The sequence below is a fragment of the Rissa tridactyla genome, chromosome 6 (genome assembly GCF_028500815.1).
Source record: "Rissa tridactyla isolate bRisTri1 chromosome 6, bRisTri1.patW.cur.20221130, whole genome shotgun sequence".
NCBI lineage: Eukaryota > Metazoa > Chordata > Aves > Charadriiformes > Laridae > Rissa > Rissa tridactyla.
In genome coordinates, this window is record NC_071471.1 from 62,747,158 (window position 1) to 62,771,745 (window position 24,588).

The window sequence follows — 24,588 nt, forward strand, 5'->3', positions numbered from 1 at the left end:
ATTGGTTGATTACAACTTTTTTTTTTTTTCCTTTCTTCTGAAGGGTGAAACAGCATCCCTCCTTCTCAATTTAAGTAATGACCATCTATGCAGGTTTTATTCTATTAAAGCCCCACTCCAATTGATTCCCATTTGCCAGATGCTGTCAGAATTGCTGACAGGTGCTTATCGCGCTCCAGGTCAGCTTGGAATCACCCCAAGCAGGGACCGTCTGCAGCCTCAGAGCCCTCCCAGGCTCCTGAATGACCCACCTCCTCCCCCTAAGGCGAGAGGAACTTTTAGCACCTTTAAAAGAGGAAGCCACAAACGGGGCCAGGGAAACAGAGAAGCAAAACAGCCCCTCCGCTTCGCAACAAAACAGGCAGTGACTCAGGGGTCAGGATGTCACCTTGATCTGCCTTTTAAATGGTTCTGCTCCAGTACGTACCCTGGTAGAGATACATAAACCATAAAAAGCTTTCATTGTAGAATTTCAGAAACTACCTGGAATGGGACAAAGTTATCGAATGAATTATCTTCGCAGGTTACTTTTAAAAAAAATAACAAAGAAACCCCAAAAAAACCAAACCACACCAGAAGAGCTTGTTAAATGTCATATTAGCAAACAGTTTAATTTATTAAAATGACTCCAGTACACCTCTGTGCTTCTACAACAGACACGGCATCACACGTAACCGGTAAAACGTGGTAACATTCTCAAGGAAGCAGTATCAGGCTCATTAGCACAGAAACACAAGAGCAACGGTATCTTACATCACCTCCCAGCTCACCCTTCTTCGACACGGTGACTCTGACACTTCTTTGTGGAGCAGGCAGGCAGCGGAACGCGAGCGTGTGCGCACATGCTTCCTAATCCATAGGGGTGAATAAAGCTCTATACTGTCAAGGAGGCAGGCATGCCTCCCACGTCGGCGTGAGTAAATGCATTAACAAGTTTATGATCCCTGGGGGCCTGGGTAGCTGGGGCAGCACGGGAAGTGGAATTTTACATTTTCATCACTCTCAAAATGTGAGATCTGAAGGATGCACATGGAAAGATTACGTTTTTCGTATCACGAAAAGATCCTGGCCCAAAAGGACTTGCACACCTGAGTAATACGCTCATAAGAATGATGAGGCTCGTGTAAGTCTTTATAAGAGCAGAGTCTTAAAATACATTTGTGGTAATTCAGGGCCAGTCCCTTCTTCTTTACTGGTTAACTTTACTGAAATTAACTCAGCCTGGCATTCTATCAGCACAGGAAACATGAGAGGTTAATAAAATCAGAAGACACTGAAGGTGTAAATACAGTGCAAAATTGTTAGTTTTCATTTTTGACTGTTACAGCCTGATAATTTGATATTCTGTGCTTTATTTTCAGCGAAAAGCATAGTTGTCGTGTGTCATAATATACACGCTTGCATACATATGTATACATACACACTTGCTGCAGAATGCAAAGGCTTCCAGTGGCATACGATTCGTAGTGCTGACTTCTCACATGCAGGTTTTCTTTCATACAAAACCAAACCAGTTTTAGAGGTGCCCCCTCCCTCTGCATACTAAGTGTATTCATTAGTGTGTATTCACATGCATTATTATCCTACCCACTCACTGATTTATATTAACCAGATTTATTTTTTTATTATTATTTTTTTTAAAATGTAAGCCATAAGTTATCTTAGTTGCAACACCTAGCCAGAACACTCCAGTGACCACAGTACTCCTGGGTTTTATGGTAACTAATACATCAGTTGGCAGAACACTCTTAACAAAACATCTCAAGTTTTGTTTGCTTCATATTGCTTCATCTTTTAAAAAGCTTTTTTATGTACAGTCTTCGTTGTTAGCACACTTCAGATTTACTGAAATGCAGTAAACTATGAGAGCTCGTTATTCAGAAGCACCTAGTCTTTTTTTGACATTAAATGGAAGCCATCAGCAAGGACCATTGTACGGAGCATTCCCCAGGCTAACGGACAGTGCACATCAGCTACTATGAGATGAAACTGTTTTCTAAATAGCTAGGAGACTTCACAAAACAAATTCTGTGCGATGTAGTCACTATCCTGCCAAGACAGCAGAAGGACGTAAGAACAAAAGCAACTCTAGGGTCAGTTTCTATCTGTATTAACGTAGCTTTGGTTCAGAAATTCTTTAAGTGTTGTAGAGCACCTGGTTTAGTGACAAATGCATGCGTCTCACAGTGCTAACAGTATAATGCTAATAAACTATAAACTGCAGGTTTCAAATATTAATAGCATTTAATAAAAAAAATCTATAGAAATTCTCTTGTTGACAAATGTGCAGTACAAATGCGAGCTCCTTGGCCACAAACTCAAATTGTGTGCATCAGTTTTGTGCTGGCGTAACAGTGCAAACGCTGGGATTCAAGTATGCTTTTCCGTCTTTACGTTAAGCAACAGAGATTACAAGATGAAGTTTGGGGGATTGCTCACAAGGCCAGGACGTAAGAATCAAGCGAAACATTGCAGTAATTGAAATGGTTGATTTCCCTCACATAGAAGGCAATCTAAATGAGGAAAGCCACATTTCACAAGCAAACCAGCTTCACGTACCACCGAGTTATTGCTTCAGCTAGATCAGCTGTACTAAACACAGGCCTACAGCTTGCAATCGCATCTCCACTCGCATGAAGGGAAGATGAAATCTACAGTGCAAGTCCTCCATGCAAAAGGATCGCATCGCAAGACCGGAGTCCTGTTTCATAGGACAGAATTTATTCATCATTCAGTTTTGTCTGCAAATGTTTTGTTGTTGTTGCTAGTCAGTTAGATCAAAGTCAAGAGTACACGTTTATGATATTTCTGTGTTTCTCTAGAGGTTACTATTTCATGCCAATTTAGATCTGCTCAACAACAGAATATAATATGAACATTCGTTTTCAAAGAATTGCAAAAGTTATTGCTGAAATTTTTAGGGCCAAAATTAAAATTTATTTCACCAAATCAAGGCTTTACTCCACTTTAAAAAAAAAAAAAAAAAGATATCTGAAATCCTATTAATTAAAAAAAACAAAACCAAACTTAATAGCTTTTTTCAATTAAATAATAATCTAAGATTTTACAAGATATTCACATTCAGGCAACTGTCTCCTGACTTTCATCTGGCTGAATGACAGATGCCATAATAAAAAAAAAAGAACGCTACTCTCACATTCTTCATGACAGCAGTGATTAGTGCAATTTACCACTGCACTACACAGCTCTAATAGTGCAAGGTGTGCCTGCTAACAACGTTTCTCACAATCAGCTGCTACATGATCATTATTCTCAGATGTCTGTAACTGTTATTCTCATTAGAATTTTGGCATTTACGTTAACATTTATGAAAAACTATGGCTTTATCCATGAAATATATATCCTGCCTAAGCAAAATTTTTAAACCATTTATTTAAAACAGTAAAACTGAATAGGAATGAAAGTTACTCGTTTATGCCATAAGCTGTGTTGCCACTAAACTCAAGATCTCAGGGTTAGCTACAGATCACAAATATGTGCATTTGTGCATCTGTTACAGTCTTTAAAAGTATACTTAAAACATAACACTGATAAAACTTCACTCTTCATTTTAAATCTAATTCTAATAATTTATCTTATTTTTTGCAACATGTTTAATTACTTGTATCCAAAGTGTCATCTGAGTATCGCTGGATTACAACAGGATTGGGACTGTAAGAAACCCATAAATGCATACATATGAAGGCACTTGTCTTCCAGTAGTTCAAGTCAGAGAAGGCCTTACCCAGACAGTGGCACCTTACACTTTGAAGGATTAGCGAATGTCCCCAGGCTTTGACACAGTCTCAAAACCTGTCTTCATGTCCCTGGACAAAGGTGCTGTATGTGGTCTATAATACCATGAAGCTCATGATGAATTCCAGTAGTTTTTGCCTGTTGCGCTGAGGTAGGAACGTAGTGCTTAGTTCCAAAATGGTGTCTCTTCTTTGCTTCGTCTGATTGAAAACCTAAAGCACAGCAGAAATATATGTAAGTATGACCACGCTAAAGAAATTTCCTTTCTTTTGTGACTAAAGTTTTATGGTCTATATTAAAGTTACCCTCATTTACAAGGCTTCCCCCCCCCCCCCACCCTTTTCCTTTCTTGAAGGCTTTGGTGGCAATTCCCTTAGATATTATTAGAATTCACTCAACACTGAAGCCCTTTTAAGTGGTTAAGGAAGAAGAGGAACTGAGGAATAAGCAGAATGTATGATAAACAGCCAACTCCTAACAGCAAGGGACAAAACATGCACTCAAAAAGCATCCAAGTCGGAAGTGTAAGCACTTTGAAAACAAATTCAGATGCTATGCTCTGAACAGATGCTCAGCAGGTGCTAACTAGTTCAACTTTTCCAATAGCAGAATGAACTAGAATTAAAATGATGGATTCGATACGCGCTTTCTTCGCAGCTCTTACAGTGTACAAGAAGATAGCTTTACTATAGGATTCACTATAGGCTAACTAGTGTTAGATTATTTAATACATCAGAATTTAAAGACAAAGACTTCAATAGCAATACTTTGCCCAAATGCTGATGCTTACAAAATTATAATGCTAAATCCCATCTGGCATTCAGGAAACCATGTCATTCTGATGAAAGAAAAACTCATTATTTGCAAAATCTAGATAGGTGATTTAAAATTCAAAATGCTAATGGTAAAGTGCAAAACTGATCCTTTATTTTCAAGAACACCTGTATCCTCATGGTCTATTTTAGGATGGTTCTCCTGGAGCATCAATCATTTGTAAGCCAAAATTCAGTAATTAATACTTTTTGAAGATTTAAGTAGTCCTTCAAAGTTAAATTTAGCCATTACTGAACACAGAGCATGGTCTCAGCCTTCCAACATTGTCACTGGGGTCTAATAAGGACACGGAGCAGAGCTGTGAAGAGAAGTGCCTGCTCACCTAGCCCTTACCTAGACAGGTTTTCTCAGGGGCACGTTTGCACAGATACATTCGCAGATTTCAAACTGACACTGAACAGATTCCATGAGTTGTCAAGATTGGGCTCGTTATTAAAATGAAACTTAACAGTCTCCAACTTTGCTCACCGAACACTTACCCCAATTTCCTTAAAGACTTTGACTGCGTTTTTCACATGACTGTAGGTAGCACTCTCAGCTGCAAGAAAGAAAACCCAGAGATAAACAAACTGGAATTGAATTTGGCCTACCTTGCACTAAGAGGAGCGGAATGAATAAAATACAGTTCCAAAACCAGTTTAACATACCATATACAGCAACATTCTTCTCTGTCCTGCTTATTAAGTGCCTGTGTAACTTTTGAACGTATTCGGCCTCTGAAACTGGCCCACTAAAATTGTGCACGAAGATGACAGCAGAGCTATATGCCTCCAGTAAAGGACCCAACAACCTCTGCAGGAAAGTGATGTACTGCTGGTGCTCTTGAGACTGGCTCACCTAAGAAAGGGCAACAAGAGCTTAAGTGACAGAGACCAGCGGAAACAAGAAACGACCCGCAACACAGCACATGGCAAAATGGCAGCCCAAGTAATTCTTAGTACAAAAAGGAGGACAAGGGCAAAACACAGCACGTTATGAAAGCGTGGCAAAAAAGCAGTTTACCACGAGGGACAAAACGGGCACACTACATCACAGATCAATGTTACTTTTTTCTCCTCCGGGATATTAATAAGTATTTTCCTAAGATAAAATTAAAGGCATCATACTGTCCTGCAGCCAACAGAAGGGTTGCCAAACGCTCACAGAGATGGACGGAAGTTTCCAAGTGTTAAGGAGATATCCTAAACAGTATTTGTGTCAGCTCTGTGAGAAAACTGGTGATATGTCTAAAATCAACATGATCAACCTATGAAGCGAAATTTCATCTGAACATAAATACCAGCCGGATGTGCCTCTTTTAGAGTGCATGCTGTCAGTAAAGAATATAACATTTAGATACTAAGATGCTTAAACCTTCATCGGTTTTCATGACACTAACCATCACCCTTCCACCTCCCTACAAGATTATTTGATGTTTATTCAGCTGTTTTCCCTAGGGGAAGGAGAGAAAGGTGTTTTACTGACTGTAGAAAACCACTACAGACTAACACTACGAAACAGCAAAAAATAAAATTATCATTTACAAACTAGTGAAGCAGTTTGTATCTCTCACAATGGACTTCAACGTTATTAGCCTTAGGATAATATTACCTTCAGGTAGCAATCTCTCTGCTCTTCTCCAAAATCACTGTCTTCATCTTCCTCATCACTCCTCCAAGATAATGGCTCAGGGAGTTTTTTATCCCATTGCTGTTCTGTAAGACTGGGGCTAATGTCCTCCTGATCATCCTGCTTAAATTTGAAAGACAAAGTGGTAAATAGGTAAAAACCCCAGATCCAGGCAAACAACAGGTTTATTTTATAATCTCATCTGACTTAATCAGTCCATTCATTAACCAGTATTTAATGAAAGCAGGTGAGATCCAATTACAGACAGGGCTGAGACAAGCACAGAGAAGAGACATTTGGTGAAAAAGACTTTCTTTAGTTTGCCTGTCACATAAAAGTGAAAATCTTTGCAAGCGTTGCTGAATGCTCCTACCAGAGGCCATGCAGTAGCAGTTGCCAGGAAAGTGTTTTTACTTGTTAGGACAGAAAGTTGCGATGCTATCTGTATGGGGATGTTGCTGAACTCTGTACTAATGTTGCCTTGAAGACAGAGTAGTAAACGCTGTGTAATTCTATTACAATAGCTGAAATCTCAACTTAGAATGCCACAAGTTGCTATTTGGAAGTGGTAACTTACTGCCTCTAACGATGCTGTTCTTGCATTTGTCCCAAAAGTGAGATACTGGTTGGAACAGAATGAGCCACTTTCAATCACAAAGGCCCTAAAGTGTTTAAACCTTGATCACGTTGACATTAGGACCCCTCCACCTGTTGCATCACAGCAATTCCCTTCTGTTAATCACCCTGACAAGCACCACCCAAGTTTAGCCTACAAATGCCTCAAGGTAATCCACGCTCAGAGCAGGACATGGATTTACACTTACATTTATTGGCAGGTAGCTGTCTTAGGTAAATATACATTTCCTCAACCTTTTGAGATGAGCGTGTGACAGCAAGGATACCACTGGTGGAATTTTTTTAACTTGAATATTGAGAGGGGAAAATGAGTTCATCATTTGCTTTTAATCTATTTAGTAAAACCATCTATTGTAGTAAAACCATCAATTAGTAAAGTGCTTTGTAAAGTTGTAAAGCATTGTAACCTTCCCCTGCAAGGGCATTGTGAGGTAATCCACCAGAGACAATAAGCACAAGTGACAAACATACATACTAGATCTACATGAATAGCAATTTTATTCTGTTGTGCAATAATGCAGGTCTGTCAGAAGTTCAGGTGTACAGTAACTGAGGTACAACAGAAATACTCCACCTGACTGATCAACGTCTGATGCAATATTCAATTTCAACAACACATCTTCAGAGATGAGTTTTAGAGATAGTAAACACACAAACACACACTCAAAAGAATAAGGGAAGCCTTACTGTCAATCATTCACCTTTTTTTTTGGAGGGTTTTTTTTTTTTTTTTGCTCAAAGTCATAGAACAGAAAGATTCTTCCAAAGGTCATCAGTGCTAAGTCGGTGAGGAAAGACCCTCCATACAGTAACTCCATTTACGAATGGGAATCAGGCAAGATTAAAACCAAATGGATAACAGACATCTCGAAGATGTGATTACTGTCATAATATGAACAAAAAAGAAAAAGCCCTCTGCAGCAAACGAAGAACGTCATCCTTCCAATCTTACACTCTGACCAAATGTTTTATTTTGAATGAAGCAAAGGTCACAAATTTTAAAAAATATCTCTCTGATACGTGATCACTATGTGTCAGGAATATTTCTTAGCTTTTGAAATAGACACTAGAATCACAGGAAAATAATTAAAAAAAAAAAAGCATGGATGAATCAAACTCAATTTAATGTGAAATTTATCAATGTGTTCTTATTAGCATAATTAGAAATAATTAGAAGGGGCAGAAGCTAGCTGCCTTCTTAGAGAACAGGTTTTAAAAACCCCAGAAACATCTCCAACCTGTCCAAGTCACGAAATAACCATTGCTTAGTGTTTGCACTTATTATGCAAATTCTTAACATTTTAAAAGGAGTAAGCAGGTACAGAGGTTTTCAAAGTTCAAGAAATTTACTGAGGGAATATATCCCCTTTTTAAGCATTCAAATATTCCATTAGTGGTGTGTATCAGACAACACAAATATTTACATACTGCCTAAAAGCTATCCATATCCCAGCGATAAACAGCAAAGTACCAGACTCAGCATCTGAAAGAACCCTCAAGACAGGTTTCGTGCTTGAGCAGAGAGAGGTGCACATCTACTGCTGTCCACACCTATTTTCCTCATCTGTCCCCAGGCATGGAACATACAGGTTTCTTCCTAATCCTCCGATTAGCATTCATTTTTGGATTTATCTAATAACGATTACAATTTAATGCACGACATCATGTCAGTAGTTCAGATAAAAAGCAAGCAGTAGCAACTCCAAAGAAGGAGAATGTTTAATATCCAGGTATAACAAGTAAATGGTCCTACGGTTACATATATTGAAAATGGAAGCATGTATCAAAAGGAATGCAGTAAGATTAGAGTGAAGCAGTGGCCACTAACAAATACACCAGAAGCAGCTCTAGCCTCCTTTGAAACTGCAGAGCTGCAAGAAGAAAGCAGCCAAATATGTAACACTCTTCCACGCGCTCTTTAAATTTTGTTGCTTACTCCTGGGCGCCAAGGTTTCTTTATTGTGCACAACAAGAGTCTGGGAAGCAAAGGCATGCTGTGACAGCTGCCCCCCCCCGGTCCCCAGGCTTTCTTTACAGTGTGTGCCTCTGGCAGATTGCAGCACACCGCGCCTCCAGCTCCTCCCTGCAACTGCAAACTGTGCTAGCAGGGGAGGCTTACACGAATTTCGAGATGGATGTAAAGAAATCAAAGAATGACAAAAGATCTGGAATACTGACTCCTGTAGAGTAGAAAGTAAACATCCCTGTAGCTACGCTACAATTTGAAAGGGCTCCAATAATAATATAAAACCCCATTTTACAAGACAGTATAAAATATGTGTCTTCCTTGGTAGGTTCAATGGTACAAGGAAATTACACACAAGAGTCATTCATAGCACCACAGGTGACTATACCCAAATGTCTGATGCTTATAAATGTAAGAATGTAAGTAGCATCAGTCCTGCACTTGTTGAATTGTTATAAGCTTTCAGTAACAGCATACATTTAAAACAAGACTCACAACTAAGCAGCATAAACTACGAGAAACAAAACTCATTTAGTATCTCTACCACCTTACCTCGGCCACCAGAAGAATGCCATATTGTATCAGCCTTTCCACAGATTCATGGCAAACTTGATAAATCACCTGGCAAGGCTGCACAACGTAAAAGAAATGCACTGAAAAAATCACATCCATTATACCCATTATAGCAACACCAGTTCCCTGTTCAATACGAATGCTTTAGATACAGTAGTATTATTCCTTTTAAGCAAGTTATTAAATTTTTACCAGCATAATCCCAATGCACCACTCTTATGTTTGTCCTGACCGACAGGCAGACATTAAAAAAATTACAGTGAAATAGGATATTTAGAATTTGTCCAAGTTTTTTCAAGAAATGCATTACTACGCTGGTAGAAAACCACATTAAATATTCTCTCCTTTTAATTGCCTCTAACTAAATTTTAGTTTGTTAACAATTCTAGAATAAAATCATCATAAAACTAAAATCATTGAGACTCATATCAGCATATTATTTGGAATTTAAAGGAAGGTACACTTTTAAGAAACTCCTTTGTGTGTTTTGAAACTGAATAAAAAAAATAACCTCTTTCACATGGTTCATAATCATGTAGGAAATATTTTCTAAGTTAAAAAAAAAACCAGTCAATTATTAGCTCTGAAAGCAGAAGGATAAAATTATTAAAAAACCCCACCATATGAGCTACGTTACTGCCCGGACAAAATTACTAAATTTGGCTTATGCTTCATTTAAAAAGGCACAAGTATGTGTGCAATTTAAGAATTAATTAAAGAATCTCGAGAATTTTAAGTAACTTCTGCATATAAGAAAAAAACCATCTAGCACTTAAAATTGCAAGTACACAGAGTGTAAGTATAGAGAATGTCTGAAAACCGAGATAACATCAGCTTCAACATAACAGATAACAGAGTCAAGCCATGTTTAAAATTGCCACTAAGTACTAGGTGTGGCACGCTGTGACTATTGCACTCCTATGCAAATTAGCAATATCTTTAGAATCTGGAGCCTTAGTTCCCAGCATAACTTCAATCATCTATGCAAACTCATATGAGTTGGGTACTCTCAAAGACTTGTATTTGTTTAAGTAAAAAAAAAAAAAAATATATTAAATAGTTTGGGCAGAATGCAGATACAGTTGTGATGGTCTAATGACATAAGCGACACAAAATCTGTTAGAAGGCAATAAAAAGCCCAACCTCAAGTTGTGGGAAGCTGATAGAGAGAGGGTGAGCAGCTTTTCTTTCCTGGGAAAGGCCTAAAGCTGGCACAGCAGCAACACTGCAGGCTCACCCCAGCATCGCCCACTTAGACCTGCAGGAGCAGCAGGCGTGCAATCAGTACGTATCCCCGAAACCAAACTGATTGATTTTGTCACGCCTTGCCAAGGAAACAAGGTAGTGCAGGAGTCTGGCAAGTTAACTCACGTGTTGTCTTAGATCAGACAACTTTTCGATGAACTGTTCTGATGGAACTACAATCGTTCGGATGCTTCCTTGAAGCAAATGAGAACAATGCTATCTTCCATTTTTTAATTATATTCAACCTCTTCATACCCACTACCACCAGACTGAAATCATCAATTCATTTTAAAGTAACATATGCAGTTACAAGCAGAACAAAAATTTGAAACATGGACGATTAATGCAATTACTTACCAAAGATACAGTAAATTCATTAGAGAACAAGTAACACAAGCTGGCAGCTTTTCGGACCAGGTGTTCTTGACTAATCAAACTGGGAGAAGCACCATTGCTACCATTTCTGTACCTCCTGCTCTGAACCGCATGAAGACTGCAGGCTAGAGCAGAAACAAACATAAGCAAAGTTTGTTTTTCCAAAGAGGTTTGTAGTAAAGGAAACCTAAAAATTTTGTTTTGTCTCTTTCTAGGCCTAAAAGCAGTCAAACGTTTCACATGCAACTGAATAATAAAGGACAGAATTCACCACTATTCCATTTGTGTCCGCTTAATGTCAGACTGAAACAGAATCTCATGAAAATATCGGTGACAAAAGCACAGGTTTTGCCATGTTGCCTAAGGCAGTGACCAAGGCATGAATATTTCCAAGAAAGATAAAGGATAATGAGAAAAATGAGTGAAACATTCTACAAAGCAATATGAAGTTCACGTTAAAATTGTTTTTGTTAGAGTAAACATGGGCTGAAGCAGGAAGGGAAGAAATAGATACAAGTAAATCACGTGAAAAAGGGGGGTTGGGAGAGATTGTGCAGATACTTTTGACTTTCATGGGTCACAAAAAAAGTCTTTCCTTGGTAAACCCCAACACGTACCAATAATGGCCTCTTTAATGAATACATGAAGTACTCCATTGCTGTAGAAGTTGAGTTCAAAGACAGCAGGTATCGTTGTGCTGGGAGTGATGAAGAACTCATTGTTTCGGCTAGTGTTCGTGATATTTACGCAGTTCCCCAACAAGTGGATGGCATGCATGACAACATCATCCGAGTTCCCTGAAAATCCCAAATCAAAGTCACGGGCCAAGACCTCCTCCTTCATGGAGAAAAAATCTTCTACCAACCTGGAAAGATCTGTTCCCTAGAAATAAAAACAGAATCACAGAGTGAAACAATATTTCTGCACAGAAGAATGTATATAGCAAACGTATATAGCAAGAACGTATATTAGAAAATCTTATTTTCACAGAGATTTTCCTGAAATAGTCCACAGGTTTTGAATTACATGCAATTGTATTTTAAAGCCACGCAGCTATTTGAAAATCCAAGTTTTTGGTTACTTCTTGGTTTATTTCACAACCTGCAGAGACCTGAGCTGTTCGTTCAGAACATGTTAGAGATATCATATTTCCATTACCTAGGCTATAAAATGAATGATCAATTATCTGGGAATATTGTAACCGGTAGAACTTCTCTTGAGTTGTTTGGGGGCATGAGGAAAAGCCTTTCCTCAAGCACTTCCTTTCCTTGGTTTTTGTCACAATAGCTTCAGATCACATTGTAAAATTTTCTTTTAATCCCATTATTTTAGGAAATTGGAAAGACTGGACTGACGGGAATAGGGATACTGCCCTTGACTAGGAATATTACATATCTGACTAATATTTTTCAATTTGTTCTTGATTTATATGCAATACAAGTTTCAGATTAGAGACAGAACGCATTTCAGAAAAAATGCTATGCACATTTATAGGAGAGAAAAAAAATTTCTTCCATGCCCCATGCACAAGACGTCAGTTAAACATTTGCATCATTTTGCCATCGTGGTATAATGTTCTAGTACCAATGAACAGCAAAACTCATTTAAAAATTAACAGAAGAGTTGCTGGAATATTCAATAGCAAGTGGGTTTAAGATCTAAAAAACAATCTTAACACAATGAACAAAAACAATGTATTCTTTTTAAAAGCATAACCACAGTTTGAATTATAAAAATCTATTTCCACATGAGTATTTATTATCATTCCGTTAATAATGGTTTATCTTCAAGCATCCACTACTAACTAAAATATTAGCTCTCAGACTACCTGAAATCCACTTTAATTTAATTCCATCTTTCCTCTTTTATTAGTATTATACAATAGTAGAATGCATACTATTTTTTTAATTAACAAGGCCAAAGTAATGTTTGGCTATTTAAGCAGCATGGAAGCCTTACCTGCCTGTGTCTATATAGCAGCAAACAGGCAACAATGTGGGTAGACATCACAGCACAGGATTTGTTAGCCGCTAGAGGTAAACAAGATAAACTCGTTAAGCACCTGGGAAGTTCAGAACATTATTACAAATGCAAGAGTACCCGCTATTTAAAAAAGAAAAATAATAGTGATACTGGCACAGAACTGTACCTTCTCAATGAAATACAAAATGTGTTATGTCTGTATGGTAACAATATTAAAGTAATCAAATTAAAGTAACTTGAACTGAGAAGGCTGAATAAAGCTTAAATGTTTACTAAGCTAAGTGCCAGTCTGTATGCATCTCATACCACAAATCACAGACACAGTGACTGAAGCATACACCACAAAACCTGTAAACCCTGGCAACACTGGTCAGCGCAGCAAGATGAGTTCACGTGAGCAGGATCTTAGATAAATGCCATTAAGACACTGCAATAACTTCTTTCATGAAATGAAATCAGTGTATCAAAACTACAATCAAATACTTCAGATTATAGCAACTTGAGTATACCAGTACAAGGAACACAAAAGTTAACAAAACAGAGTAAAAGGTTAAACTTAATTAGAAAGAGAATTTATTATACTTTGAAGAGGAGGGAGGGAGAGAGGCAAAGGATGGAGAATTGTCAAGAGAGCATGTGAAATCATGAAATGACCACCTGAATGGAAGGATTTGTGAAGTTAAAAATATTACCAAACAGCAAGTTCATGCAATCAGCAAAACAATACAGGTAGCAGATAGTGATAATGTAACACTTACTGAACAAAATATGCTCAGCCAAGTTGGATATCAGCTCTCTTCGGAACGGCTCACTGGTGATATCCCTGGAGTTGGGCAGCGAGGCCTCTGTACCTTCATGCACAGTATCATTAGGTCTGAATACAGAATAAAAATTCACAGTATGACAGTTAGATTTACAAAATGTAAAATAACCTAGACTGATTTTTTTTTTTTTTAATACACTAACTGAACCACAGCACAGAAAACCACTATGCAGTCTGGTAAGGGTACAAAAATGTTATGTGTAACAAGCTCCACAAAAATTTTCATGCCTACGAACTTTTCCACATCATTTCTTCACACTAAACAATCATCCAAGATAAGACTACCAAAAGAAAAATTGCAATACAGAACATGTAGCTTGTCCTACTGGCTATCCCTGATTTTGCCATTACACCATTTGCACCTCATGGCTCTTTTCCCTTCAATGAATACGGACAACAGTAGAGTAAGCAAACCTGCCTAAAAGGCAGTTTCCAGCCCAGCCTCTCTACCAACTAGAAGTTGTTTTACATATGGACATACATACCTACCTGTAGGACCTGTATGGACCTACCTAAATGACTTTGTCTCTATTAGAACCACACAGGTTTGCAGAAGTCAAGCTAAGACCTCAACTGAAATGTTTATCTGTGTAACAAATGCAGATCTAGCCCGTGAGCACAGTTTTGCATTTCTGAGTGACAGTCACCTCCTTGAGCAAGGGGTACTCACTCCCAAGTCCTATATGCTTTGAGATTATACCAAAGCCCACCCGAAATGTTTGTCAGGTTTCAAAACAAATCCTTCATTTTTCATTGTGTGTCATTTTTCCCCTAAGTTATTCCATAAAATTTAAAATTAAACTCACAGAGGTCACAAAAATAAAAAATAAGAAAAAGCCAACTCGAGCTTATTTAAGCAGAACTCCCCAGACAGAATGCAACTCTCATAATAAATTGCAGAGTTGCAACCCTGTAAGTTTTTAGTTTTTCTATACACAATTAGGTTACCTTTAGGGAGCTCAAGCACTGCTTGCAATGCAATGCAGAACACTAAAAAGACAAACAAACAACTCCCAACCCGTTCTCCCTCTACCCAACACCCAAAAAATTTCTACCTTGATGGAAGTATAGCTGGTAACAAAGCTTGTTCCAAAGAAAGAGGAGCAGGCACAGGTTTTTGGCTTTGGCTGTTTACATATTCCTGTTAAGAGAAGACTTGTTATTTTTTATAGATTTTTCCACTTTATTCTTGCATTCAAATGATAATACTATTATATGAAAAAGGCAATTATTCAAAAATGCACTGTGATTAAAACTAGCTCACACTAAAGGAGAGGTAATAAAGGTCAGAGAAATTAAGAGTTTGCAACATTTTATCCACTTTCAATTTTATTTTATGTAAAGGCAAACTTTCCACAGCAAGGAATCCATACTTCGTAAAGAACACTGCAACAAAAACAATACATAACCCCTGTCAGCACCCTGCTGGGAACAACTCCTTTGAGACTAGCTTCTCCATGATTAAATTAATGAGAACTGCCTTCATTAACATGAATGAGAGCAAAGTCTAATACCCTTTCAGAACCAACACGGAGACTGTAATTAGTGTTTGCTGCTGCTTTCCTCAAAGGCCAGGATAAGAGAATTCTCCATGGGTAAACACCAGTGTAGAAACTCCAGTTGCAAGACCCCTCAGAGTTCCAAAAACTAAAGCCCCCAGGAAGCAGGCAGGGTACCGCATGTTTGGAATACCTGAATCCCAAATTTCTCAAAAACCAAACACCTCTCCTTCACAGGTTACCATGTACATTACTCTGTTTTCAGGACACAGTGTTCCTTCAGTTTCTATAAAGACTGATGTGGGAAACTAAAGAGCCACTTAACCTGCTGGTCAGGAAAACAGTTCCCTCCCAGGAAAGCTGCTTAAAAGACTTTCCCAGCCGGCTCACTCTCTTCTGCTTCTAAGCCTGTGCCATAGAACTGCACAAGCCCAAAATTAACCCCCAAAACTCCTCTCCTTTAGAATAACCTGCAGTGACATAACTACATCGATTTAAAAATACAGTTACATTTCTGCAAATCTTGGTTAAGGCATACTTAAACAATTTATGTCATTTATTATCTGTCTGGAATACGAAAATGAATATGCGAGCAAATGAGACTTGACAGAGGTTGCAGAGAGTGCTTATCATTTCACTAGATTAAGAGGGCAGATAACCTTCTTTTCCTTACACTGATCCAAGAACAATTGCTAACTCCCTACCAAGAATAGCCTGGAAGTGACCCAAGCCTTCTCCTTTGGAAGTGAATTAATATCTTTTCCTACTACGCTAATTACAATGCAGTGCAGACGGTCACAATAATTTCATGCTGCGGTAATTGAACCCTCCAAGCTCTCCAACCTACTGCTTTTCTGAGAGAAGTAGGGCAGAAAGAAGAACACCTAATTAATTTGAATACTATTCTAGTAGGTTGTTGTTACAGTAGTTAATCTTATTAAAGTCACACTAAAAATAAGGTATACTGTAGCAGAACACAGATTAGTGAAATGTAGATAAATTAAGCATAGTACTAGCAGATTCTGCAAAGAAATCAGAGAAAAATTAAAAAGTGAAGGCAGCTAGTACTGCACCACCCCATTCCCTGAGAAACTAAACAGTATTTGGTGAACTAGTGTATGTAGTAATTGTAAACTAATAATGAACTATGACACTCAAAGAATATGCAGACTTTTATGATATATGATCCATGATACTTTTATAGCTTCTAATTTGCTTAGCAGTTTTAAAAATCCAGTGAGATGAGTGCCTTTCCTCAACAAGAGTGTAAAACAAGTACTCACGACAGGTGGATACTGGAGAACGCTATTCAGTTTCCTTCAACTCCAAATGCCTCTAAAACTTAAACTTAAGGATCATTTTAAAGATTGATTGTTAAAACAAAACAAAAAAGAACCCCAGGGAGAACACTTACGCCATTTCAAACCTAACACAACCCTTTGTATCAACTCTGAGACTATCTTAACACGAACGTGTCTGGAGACTCGTGTCTTCAGCAAAACAGGAATACTTTTGTCTCACAGACTGGACCTCAGCAGATAATACTAGTGATGATAACTCACAAAGAGAAAAATCAAAATAAACGTGCCCCGCTATTGAAACATCAAAAATGTCAAACCTTCAAGAGGATCTTCAAAATATCCAACTTACTTTTAAGGAAAATGGTTGTGCAAAATCTACTCTGACACACCCATAATTCTTCCGCAGCATTCTGAAGACTCCTCTAGCTATACTCCAAAGACTTTCATTCTTCTTAGGCTTGCCCTGGAAAACATGGGTGGTTGTTTTGGGTTATTTCCAATTTGCAATTAAAAGGTTGTGTTTAAAATTAAAATGCATACAACAGCACACAAAACAAAGCTGAATCTTTTGACACACCTAATACTTCAAGTAAATCTAGAGAACTATTGTTTTCCATAGGTACCCACTAGAACATACTATTTGTTATGTCATGAATTTGCATTTAGAAGTATGTCGCCCCTACCTCAGCACTTCCAATCAGAGAGGTTTTGCGATTCATGGCTCCACGCTCTTCAACGCTAACACCAAGTACACGTGACAGAGGACTCCTAGCCTATCATTTAACTATGTAACACATTTTCTTGCACATAAACAGAAAATCCCCTAGGCAAAACAAGTTGTTCAGTTGCTCTTACCAGCTGTTCACTGTTATAGTGACCTTCAATTATGCGATCATAAGAGATTCCCACAGGTATAATTAGGACGTCAGGAGTAGCATTTGATAAAAGAGCATCCACCACCACAGATAAAAGACCTGCTCTAGCTCCAGATGTCTTTCCACTTCGAGACCGTGTGCCTTCCAAGAATATTTCTAAAAACTGCTGCTGTCTCAGCAATTCTTCTATATGCTGAATACAAAAAGATTGGGAAAAAAAGGAAAAAATAAATATCTAATTATAGTGGAAAATTCACATTTGAAATATATTGTCAGCAACCACTTCCTTTTAAAAACACTGAAGATCATGAGTTGGCATGAATACTCGTGAAAAAAAAAAAACAAAACAAAAGCAGTAATTCATGCTTGACACAAACCCAGACCAAACTGCAACTGAATCTGCACGAATATACAGGCAATATAATGCCATTTGTTCAAAAACAGCATCTCTAGCAACAGCTGATCTAGCCGATTTGCATACATCTCTCCTTCTGGTTCCTCAGTACATTCCATCTTCCAAGATGCAAATACAGCTATTACACCGAATGGCACAAAGGATTACACCAACCCTTCATAAACAGAGACTTCCATTAAGTTAACAGAATCAGCGTAGATGTGGCCCAGCACAAAAGAAATCAGAGAAACAAAGTTCGACATTAATTCAGAGACTATTAATTCCACTTTCTTTAATAAGGATTATACAAGGTGAAAATCTGCTCATCCTCAAAGGTGCCGGGCATTCCACTCTCTCTCATTCTACACATTTGAGACTTCATACAAAAATGTATCCTTTTTTTTCAGCATGAAACCTAAGACAAATTCACAGCAGTAAAAAAAATCCCCAGAGTGATGGAACTCACTTTTCCACTTGCCACCGGACTGAAGAAACGAAGACAAGACATACGTACCACATAGAGCAAAGCTCTGTAGAGGAAATCCTTACGACCATCAGGACTCTGATCTAACTTCCGTCGAATGAAAAATCCTCCTAACTTGCGGATCAACGTGCTACATAATAAAGAAGAATTATACTCATTAATTTTAGTTTGCAGGAAACTTCTATATATCCAGTACAAAATTCCTAGCACACAACAGGAACTGAAATTACTGAAATTCCCAAAGACTAAAATGTATTACCCTATTTGCACATGATGGGACCACACAAATATTACTCTATTTAACTTCAGAAATAGGCTTCTCGACACTGTCTTGCTCTATTTAACGCCCTTGACAGAACACTCACCCTCTGCAGTGACCCTGACTGAGAAACCATTGTACATTGAGATGTTGGTGACCCCCCTAACAGTAAACCTGAGCTGGCGCAAGTCTGCTGCACATACAGCATGGCCTTCGTGCCCGTGCTGCACATACCCCTTGGCAGCAGGATCAGCTCAGCCAGCTAATTTTAAGAGAGCAGCCTGCAGGCAGCTCCCACTTGGCACCAGCAATTACGCCACCTGCATGGCCTTGCCTTTATCTAACAGTGCAGCAAGAAGTTCTCATGCGAACATCCTTTTCGCTTGACAGAAGAAACGATGAATAGAGTTGTTTTCTTGTAAGAAAACTCTACACAAGCTCAAATGACCAAAATGGGGTAACCCTTTCTGCAGACAGGGTCTACCCAGCGTGTTGCGTGTGGATCGGAGGCCCGCTGGACACTGCACAACTTGGGATTCCCAGTGTCTAAAGGGATGTTAGATTACATGTGATAGTCTCTCTTTCTTTATACTGCTAGCCCTAATAAACTGCATTTTGATACTTTATAGAGTCTGAATGCCTTTCTTAGTGGGATCGTCACAGACCAGCACCTACTGGTTTTGGTCCTCAAGTTCTTCAGCCACCAGAAATATAATTTAAACAGAGACCAAATTGGAGCACCTCCCCACAAAGTACTATTCACTCAGTACTGTTGCTGCCCATTAGCCAGCTCATTAAACTTCATGAAGAACTTCGCAACACTTTTTCACATACTCATCTTTCCTTAGTCACCTACCCACTTTGAGACTCCTAGAAGAAAGGAATATCCTTCCTTACCCTATTTAGGTTATGTCAGAATGTCCCAGAAGAATCTTGCTATGCTTTCTCTCTGAGCTTGCAATAGGAACCAAAGCAGTTCTACACGATGACCCAATAATGCTCAGATTATCTTACACTGGAACATAAGATATATTGGGGTCATCTGAAGATTGCCCCACCTCAGTCTTTTTCAAGTAAGAAGAGGTTATTACCTGAAGATGGGGATGTTGAGATTGTTCCCTGCAGCAATGTAGGGTGCTTTGATGTTATGGCAGAAAAGAATGAACGTAAGCAGCAGGTAGTCAATGTGGGATTTGTGAACAGGCAAGAAGATAAGAGGCAAATTCATCTATAGTGGGGAGAGAAGGAAAAAAAAGAGAAGATGATTGGTAAGAAATGTGGTATATTACTCCTTTTCTAAAATCCATCATTGAGATAGCTAGCATCGTATTATCAGAACTGATGGTATTCTCCAGTTACCATCATCCGTTTGTTTACTTCTGGTTTTCGTTCAGCTGTGACAACCAGAACATTTTAGTCAACTGTACTTCTTAATTTTCATGGACTGTCGGTTTTAGTGGCATGCATTACATTAACAATGATTAATATTCCCAGTTTCTTCAGACTCACAGCATTGAGACAACTAGCAAACAAAGGGATGTGTCCAAATCATCAATGTCACCAAAGCACTGCTATTTCTTTCTACTAGATATCAGCAAAGACCTATAAATAGTGGGGTTCCCAAACACTGTAATCAAAAGATAACAGAAAATATCAGGAACCTTTTTTGTTTGTTTTACCTGATCCATCTTTCTAAGGTAAACCCTGCAAAAAGAATCAATTCCTTTGAGTGTAAAGAAAATGGTAGAATTTAGGAGTTATTTTGCTCAATTTCAATAAATATCGAAGGACTGGGAACAGATTGCTAGTAAGAAGCAGGAAAAGTTTACTTCTTAAAGATTTTCATTGCAAATTAAGAGTGAAAAATCCTAAATAGGCCAACTAATTTATTACTGGCTGCCTCAGCACAAAAAGAGAAATCATACTGGATGCAGGTTATCTGAGATAATCATTCAGCCTGATAGTTAAAATTTGATCCTGAAACAAAGGTAAAATCAGAGTTCACATTTTAGGTTACACAACTCAAGTAGCTTTATATTTCATTAAAAACACCATTTCACAGATATCAGACAGTTCTATCTACAATCTGATATCATAAAGACTTAGCAGAGCTCTCCTAAAAAGAGAAAGTACTGTAAACATTAATAGAAACTACATCAGAAATTCTGCCTTACTAGATTCTTTCCCACCCTCCCTTACCTCTGTTGCTGCTTTGACCATTTCTATTTGACCTCTGTGGATCTGAATATTCCAGAAAAAGCTGTTAAACAACTTCAGTAACACCCAGCCAGTCAACCTGAAGGAAGGAAAAACACAAATCCCAAAGCTTCACTTGTTTCTGCCTGGTTTATACCACTTCTATATGACTAAAGGCAAAGCCATAAAATCTGATTACTTTATAGGCAAACAAAATTGTTATAAAACCCAATTGCTTAACAAGTTTTTGCCTACCAGCAAAGCCATGGTTACTAACCACATTTCAGCCTCCTGCAATTATGACACAAAACTTGTTAGTGTCAACCTCGGTGAAGGCTGTTCAAAGGGCAGAGACCACATTACATATGGGCCAAGTTAATGGAGGTCCTATGATCAATGATAATTAAGCTACTTAGGTGACATGTTAGGTGACAGTGTAGTTCTGGTCTTGTGGGAGAATGTAATGGAGTTACAAAAAATATGGGGTTTGCATCACTGAAGTTGGTGAAGGGCACTATGAACATGACAGATACATATTAATCCTTAGTAGTTATCGTGGTTTCGGCTGGCATGGAGTTGACTTTCTTACTAGCAGCTGGTGTAGTGCTATGTTTTGGGTTTGGGATGAGAATGCTGATGATAGCGCACTAATGTTTTTGGCTATTGCTAAGCAGTCAAGGCCTTTTCTGCTCCTCATATCACCCTGCCGGGGTGTAGGCTGGGAGCGCACAAAAAGTTGGGAGGGGACACAGCTGGGACAGTGACACCAACTGACCAAAGGGATATTCCATGCCATGTGGCGTCATGCTCAGTACATAAAGCTGGGGGAAAAGAAGGAAGAGGGGGATGCTCAGAGTTATGGTGTTTGTCTTCCCAAGAAACCATTATGCCCTGCTTTCCTGGGGATGGCCGAACACCTGCCTGCCGATGGGAAGCAGTGAATGAATTCCTTGTTTTGCTTCGCCTGCACGCACAGCTTTTGCTCTACCTATTAAACTGTCTTCATCCCGACCCAGAAGTTTTGCTCACTTTTACTCTTCTGATTCTCTTCCCCATCCCGCCTTGGGGGAAGTAAGTGGCTGCATGGTCCTAGCTGCTGGCTGAGGTTAAACCATGACAGAAGCAAACACCACAGTAGAATATTTTATCTAAGATAAGACTCTCTCTGAGACATTTATAACAGCTTATGATATTCAATGGGCTACTGGAAAAAAGATCTTTCGCAGTCTAAGATGCTGCAGCTAGCTGCTCTCACCTGTATCAGCCTGAAACAACAAAAGATACTAATATTGGTCTAAGCATTACTGGTTTCAGGAGGAAAAAAAAAATAAACGTCTGCATTTAATGTTAACATAAGATTTATCCCTTGAAAAGGTGGTGGGTTTCTGCTTGACCTCAAAATGAAGAATAACTACCATTTCATTAGTTAGCATCAGAAAAAGGATTTTTATTAATGTCCTCTTATTTTTTAGAATAATTATTGATTATTTATGAATAATGTGTTACAAGCTCTGCTGGTATAACAGATAGAGATCTTGGCCATTCTTCTACCCATTGACAATACCGATGAGACATTTTTCTTACCTGATTAAAGCAGGTGACACATTTGCTACCATTTCTTGGAGAATTTTCCTAGCTTTTTTCTTCACTTTGTTGATAGCTTTAGGATCCGTCTGAGCAAAACTACCCGGAACACTTGGTTCAGAAGCTTCATCTACAATGGCCTTCTGGACTCTAACATTAAAAAGTAAAACTTATGAAAAAGTCCCACAGCAGAAGTGTTCAAGACACAGACGACAACTGCTGGGAATGAGCTATCTATTACTATAGGAGTAACCTGCGGGCATAAAAGAACATGCGCTCAAGTATTTTGTACTCCGAATGCATTAAATTTAATTCACTAGTCTTCTAAGCTCTGATTAAATAGCTGGATGATGGATGAATGCACTCAAAGTTGACCATATAAACAGTATATACGTAGCTCACAGGTACTGATACTAAGTGATCACCAATTTTCAGAAATGGTTAATACGGTTAATAATGCAAAAGGAACAGCTGAAATCTCCTTTTTGTTACTATTTTCTTTTTCCTGCCATAGCAATTTCACTTACCTCATTAAACAGATTTATGCAGTTGCTATTTTGCACTTCTACAGTGTATTCCCCCTTGAATTCTCACCTTTACAAAGTGTAACTAAATTTTGTAAAGGCTATTTTCCCCATTTAAAGCATAACTAAGAGAGATTAAGTGGTTTAACACACCGTAACTGTGGCACAACTCAGTCTGCTTCGCTTTTCAAAAGCGACACAATCATCTTCAAATGGGACTCAAAGATTAAAAATTCAGGAGAGTTAGGAATGTTAATGTAGGCAGTGTGTGGCCTCTGACAAAAGTAAACTCAAGGGGTGGGCATGCGGTTGAATTTCTTTGTGTCCAGGGAAAACTGATACCTTAATAGCTCAACAGGGGCTCAACGTGTCATTTTAAAATGCAGTATATCAAACAGAAAACAAGCTCCACAAAGTAAATGGTGGGTATTTCATGCTGTAGCCCTTTTCCAGTTTGCCTCACACTCTCAGTGTACGCTCAGGGTACTCTGAAATGCTGCTTTCCTTACATTTCTGAAACACAGACAGTTTCTGATGACTGCAGTATGACTTTAGTGGTAATGATTTACATGAATTAGATAAACAAACGTGTGAAGAGTTCCCATGTAGCAATTTATTTTTCTGTGTACTGTCTGCTGTCCACGCACTATGCATAATTCATTTAGAGATTTGTAATTCTTCATCTCTCCTCTTTTATTATTCACACACTGCATGCTACAGTCCTGAAGGGCTGTGCTGAAGATACGGTATCTTTTAGTATTTTAAATAGCCTGATTTCCAAAACCTGCTGTTTCCAAATTCTTCAATCGTATTATAATAATCATATAAAAACTATAATATAATGTATCAGTCATATAAAAAATAGTTTGTTTTTCATTATCTTACCTGCTGTTATTCAGCACATTTTCCGTCAGATTCTTGGCAAACATACCCTTATGAACATCCCTCTCTTGCACAAAAAGGACATAACAAAGGCGTCTTGCAAGCCACCCTCTGTACCTAGAAATATATGAAGGGTATTTGAGCGTGACCCTCAAAATATTTCATTGCCAAAAAAAAAATTTTAAAAATATAATTAAGAAGCAAAAGTAAGTAAAATTTTATGAAGGGCTGTCTAAAAGCTTCTGTATCTTCTAGTAAATTGTCAACATGTTAACATTACGGATGAAATAACTGATGTGTAGCAAAAAATATCTGAGACAACTGAGGTCTGCATTACTTCACTTCAGGGTCATACTGGCCTTAAAACATCCGTAGCATCACAGGTTAAGTAGCTACAAACCAGCACATACATTTTGTCTGTCCACTGGAACCGAGTCCCCAGCTCAAGGAGGAGGAAAGATGTAGTGCCCATTTCTGATTCAGTGACCTTCCACTGAGGAATGTAAATGCCCAGCTGAGAGGTTTGTCAACTTCTTCAGGAAACACTGAGCCCTCATGGAAGGCTGCTCACATCGTATGCGCAGGGTAAACTCTCACAGGCACTTTTGAAAATATGTTTGCATTAGCCACTGACGCTAAAAACAGTTTTTTGGTAATCTTTTCTTCCTTTCCAGTGCTTTTAAACGCGCAGTCCTATGTGCCTCCTATGTACCTTCTCCTTGCAAAGTTTTAACAGAAGTAGAACCACTAAATAATCAGTAAATCTCTCTACACATTCAAGCATTTAAGTA

General features: G+C 38.4%; 1 protein-coding gene across 5 annotated transcripts in view; it reads right to left on the reverse strand.

Annotated features, from left to right (window-relative positions):
- Positions 1–582: 582 nt before the first annotated feature.
- Positions 583–24,588, reverse strand: part of GPAM (glycerol-3-phosphate acyltransferase, mitochondrial) — a 33,619-nt gene continuing 9,613 nt past the window's right edge. For 4 of the 5 annotated variants that reach the window (XM_054204955.1, XM_054204953.1, XM_054204956.1 and 1 more), the window contains 17 exons: positions 23,801–23,914; positions 22,392–22,541; positions 20,811–20,907; positions 19,703–19,839; positions 18,383–18,482; positions 17,455–17,667; positions 16,949–17,062; positions 14,855–14,940; positions 13,735–13,850; positions 12,953–13,023; positions 11,611–11,875; positions 10,976–11,118; positions 9,353–9,430; positions 6,181–6,321; positions 5,238–5,427; positions 5,070–5,128; positions 583–3,968 (listed from right to left, as the gene is read on the reverse strand). In XM_054204955.1, coding sequence (XP_054060930.1) covers positions 3,852–3,968; positions 5,070–5,128; positions 5,238–5,427; positions 6,181–6,321; positions 9,353–9,430; positions 10,976–11,118; positions 11,611–11,875; positions 12,953–13,023; positions 13,735–13,850; positions 14,855–14,940; positions 16,949–17,062; positions 17,455–17,667; positions 18,383–18,482; positions 19,703–19,839; positions 20,811–20,907; positions 22,392–22,541; positions 23,801–23,914 — 2,191 coding nt within the window. In that variant the 3' untranslated portion in view covers positions 583–3,851. The remainder of the gene's footprint in view (positions 3,969–5,069; positions 5,129–5,237; positions 5,428–6,180; positions 6,322–9,352; positions 9,431–10,975; positions 11,119–11,610; positions 11,876–12,952; positions 13,024–13,734; positions 13,851–14,854; positions 14,941–16,948; positions 17,063–17,454; positions 17,668–18,382; positions 18,483–19,702; positions 19,840–20,810; positions 20,908–22,391; positions 22,542–23,800; positions 23,915–24,588) is intronic. The other variant, XM_054204958.1, reaches the window with a different exon arrangement.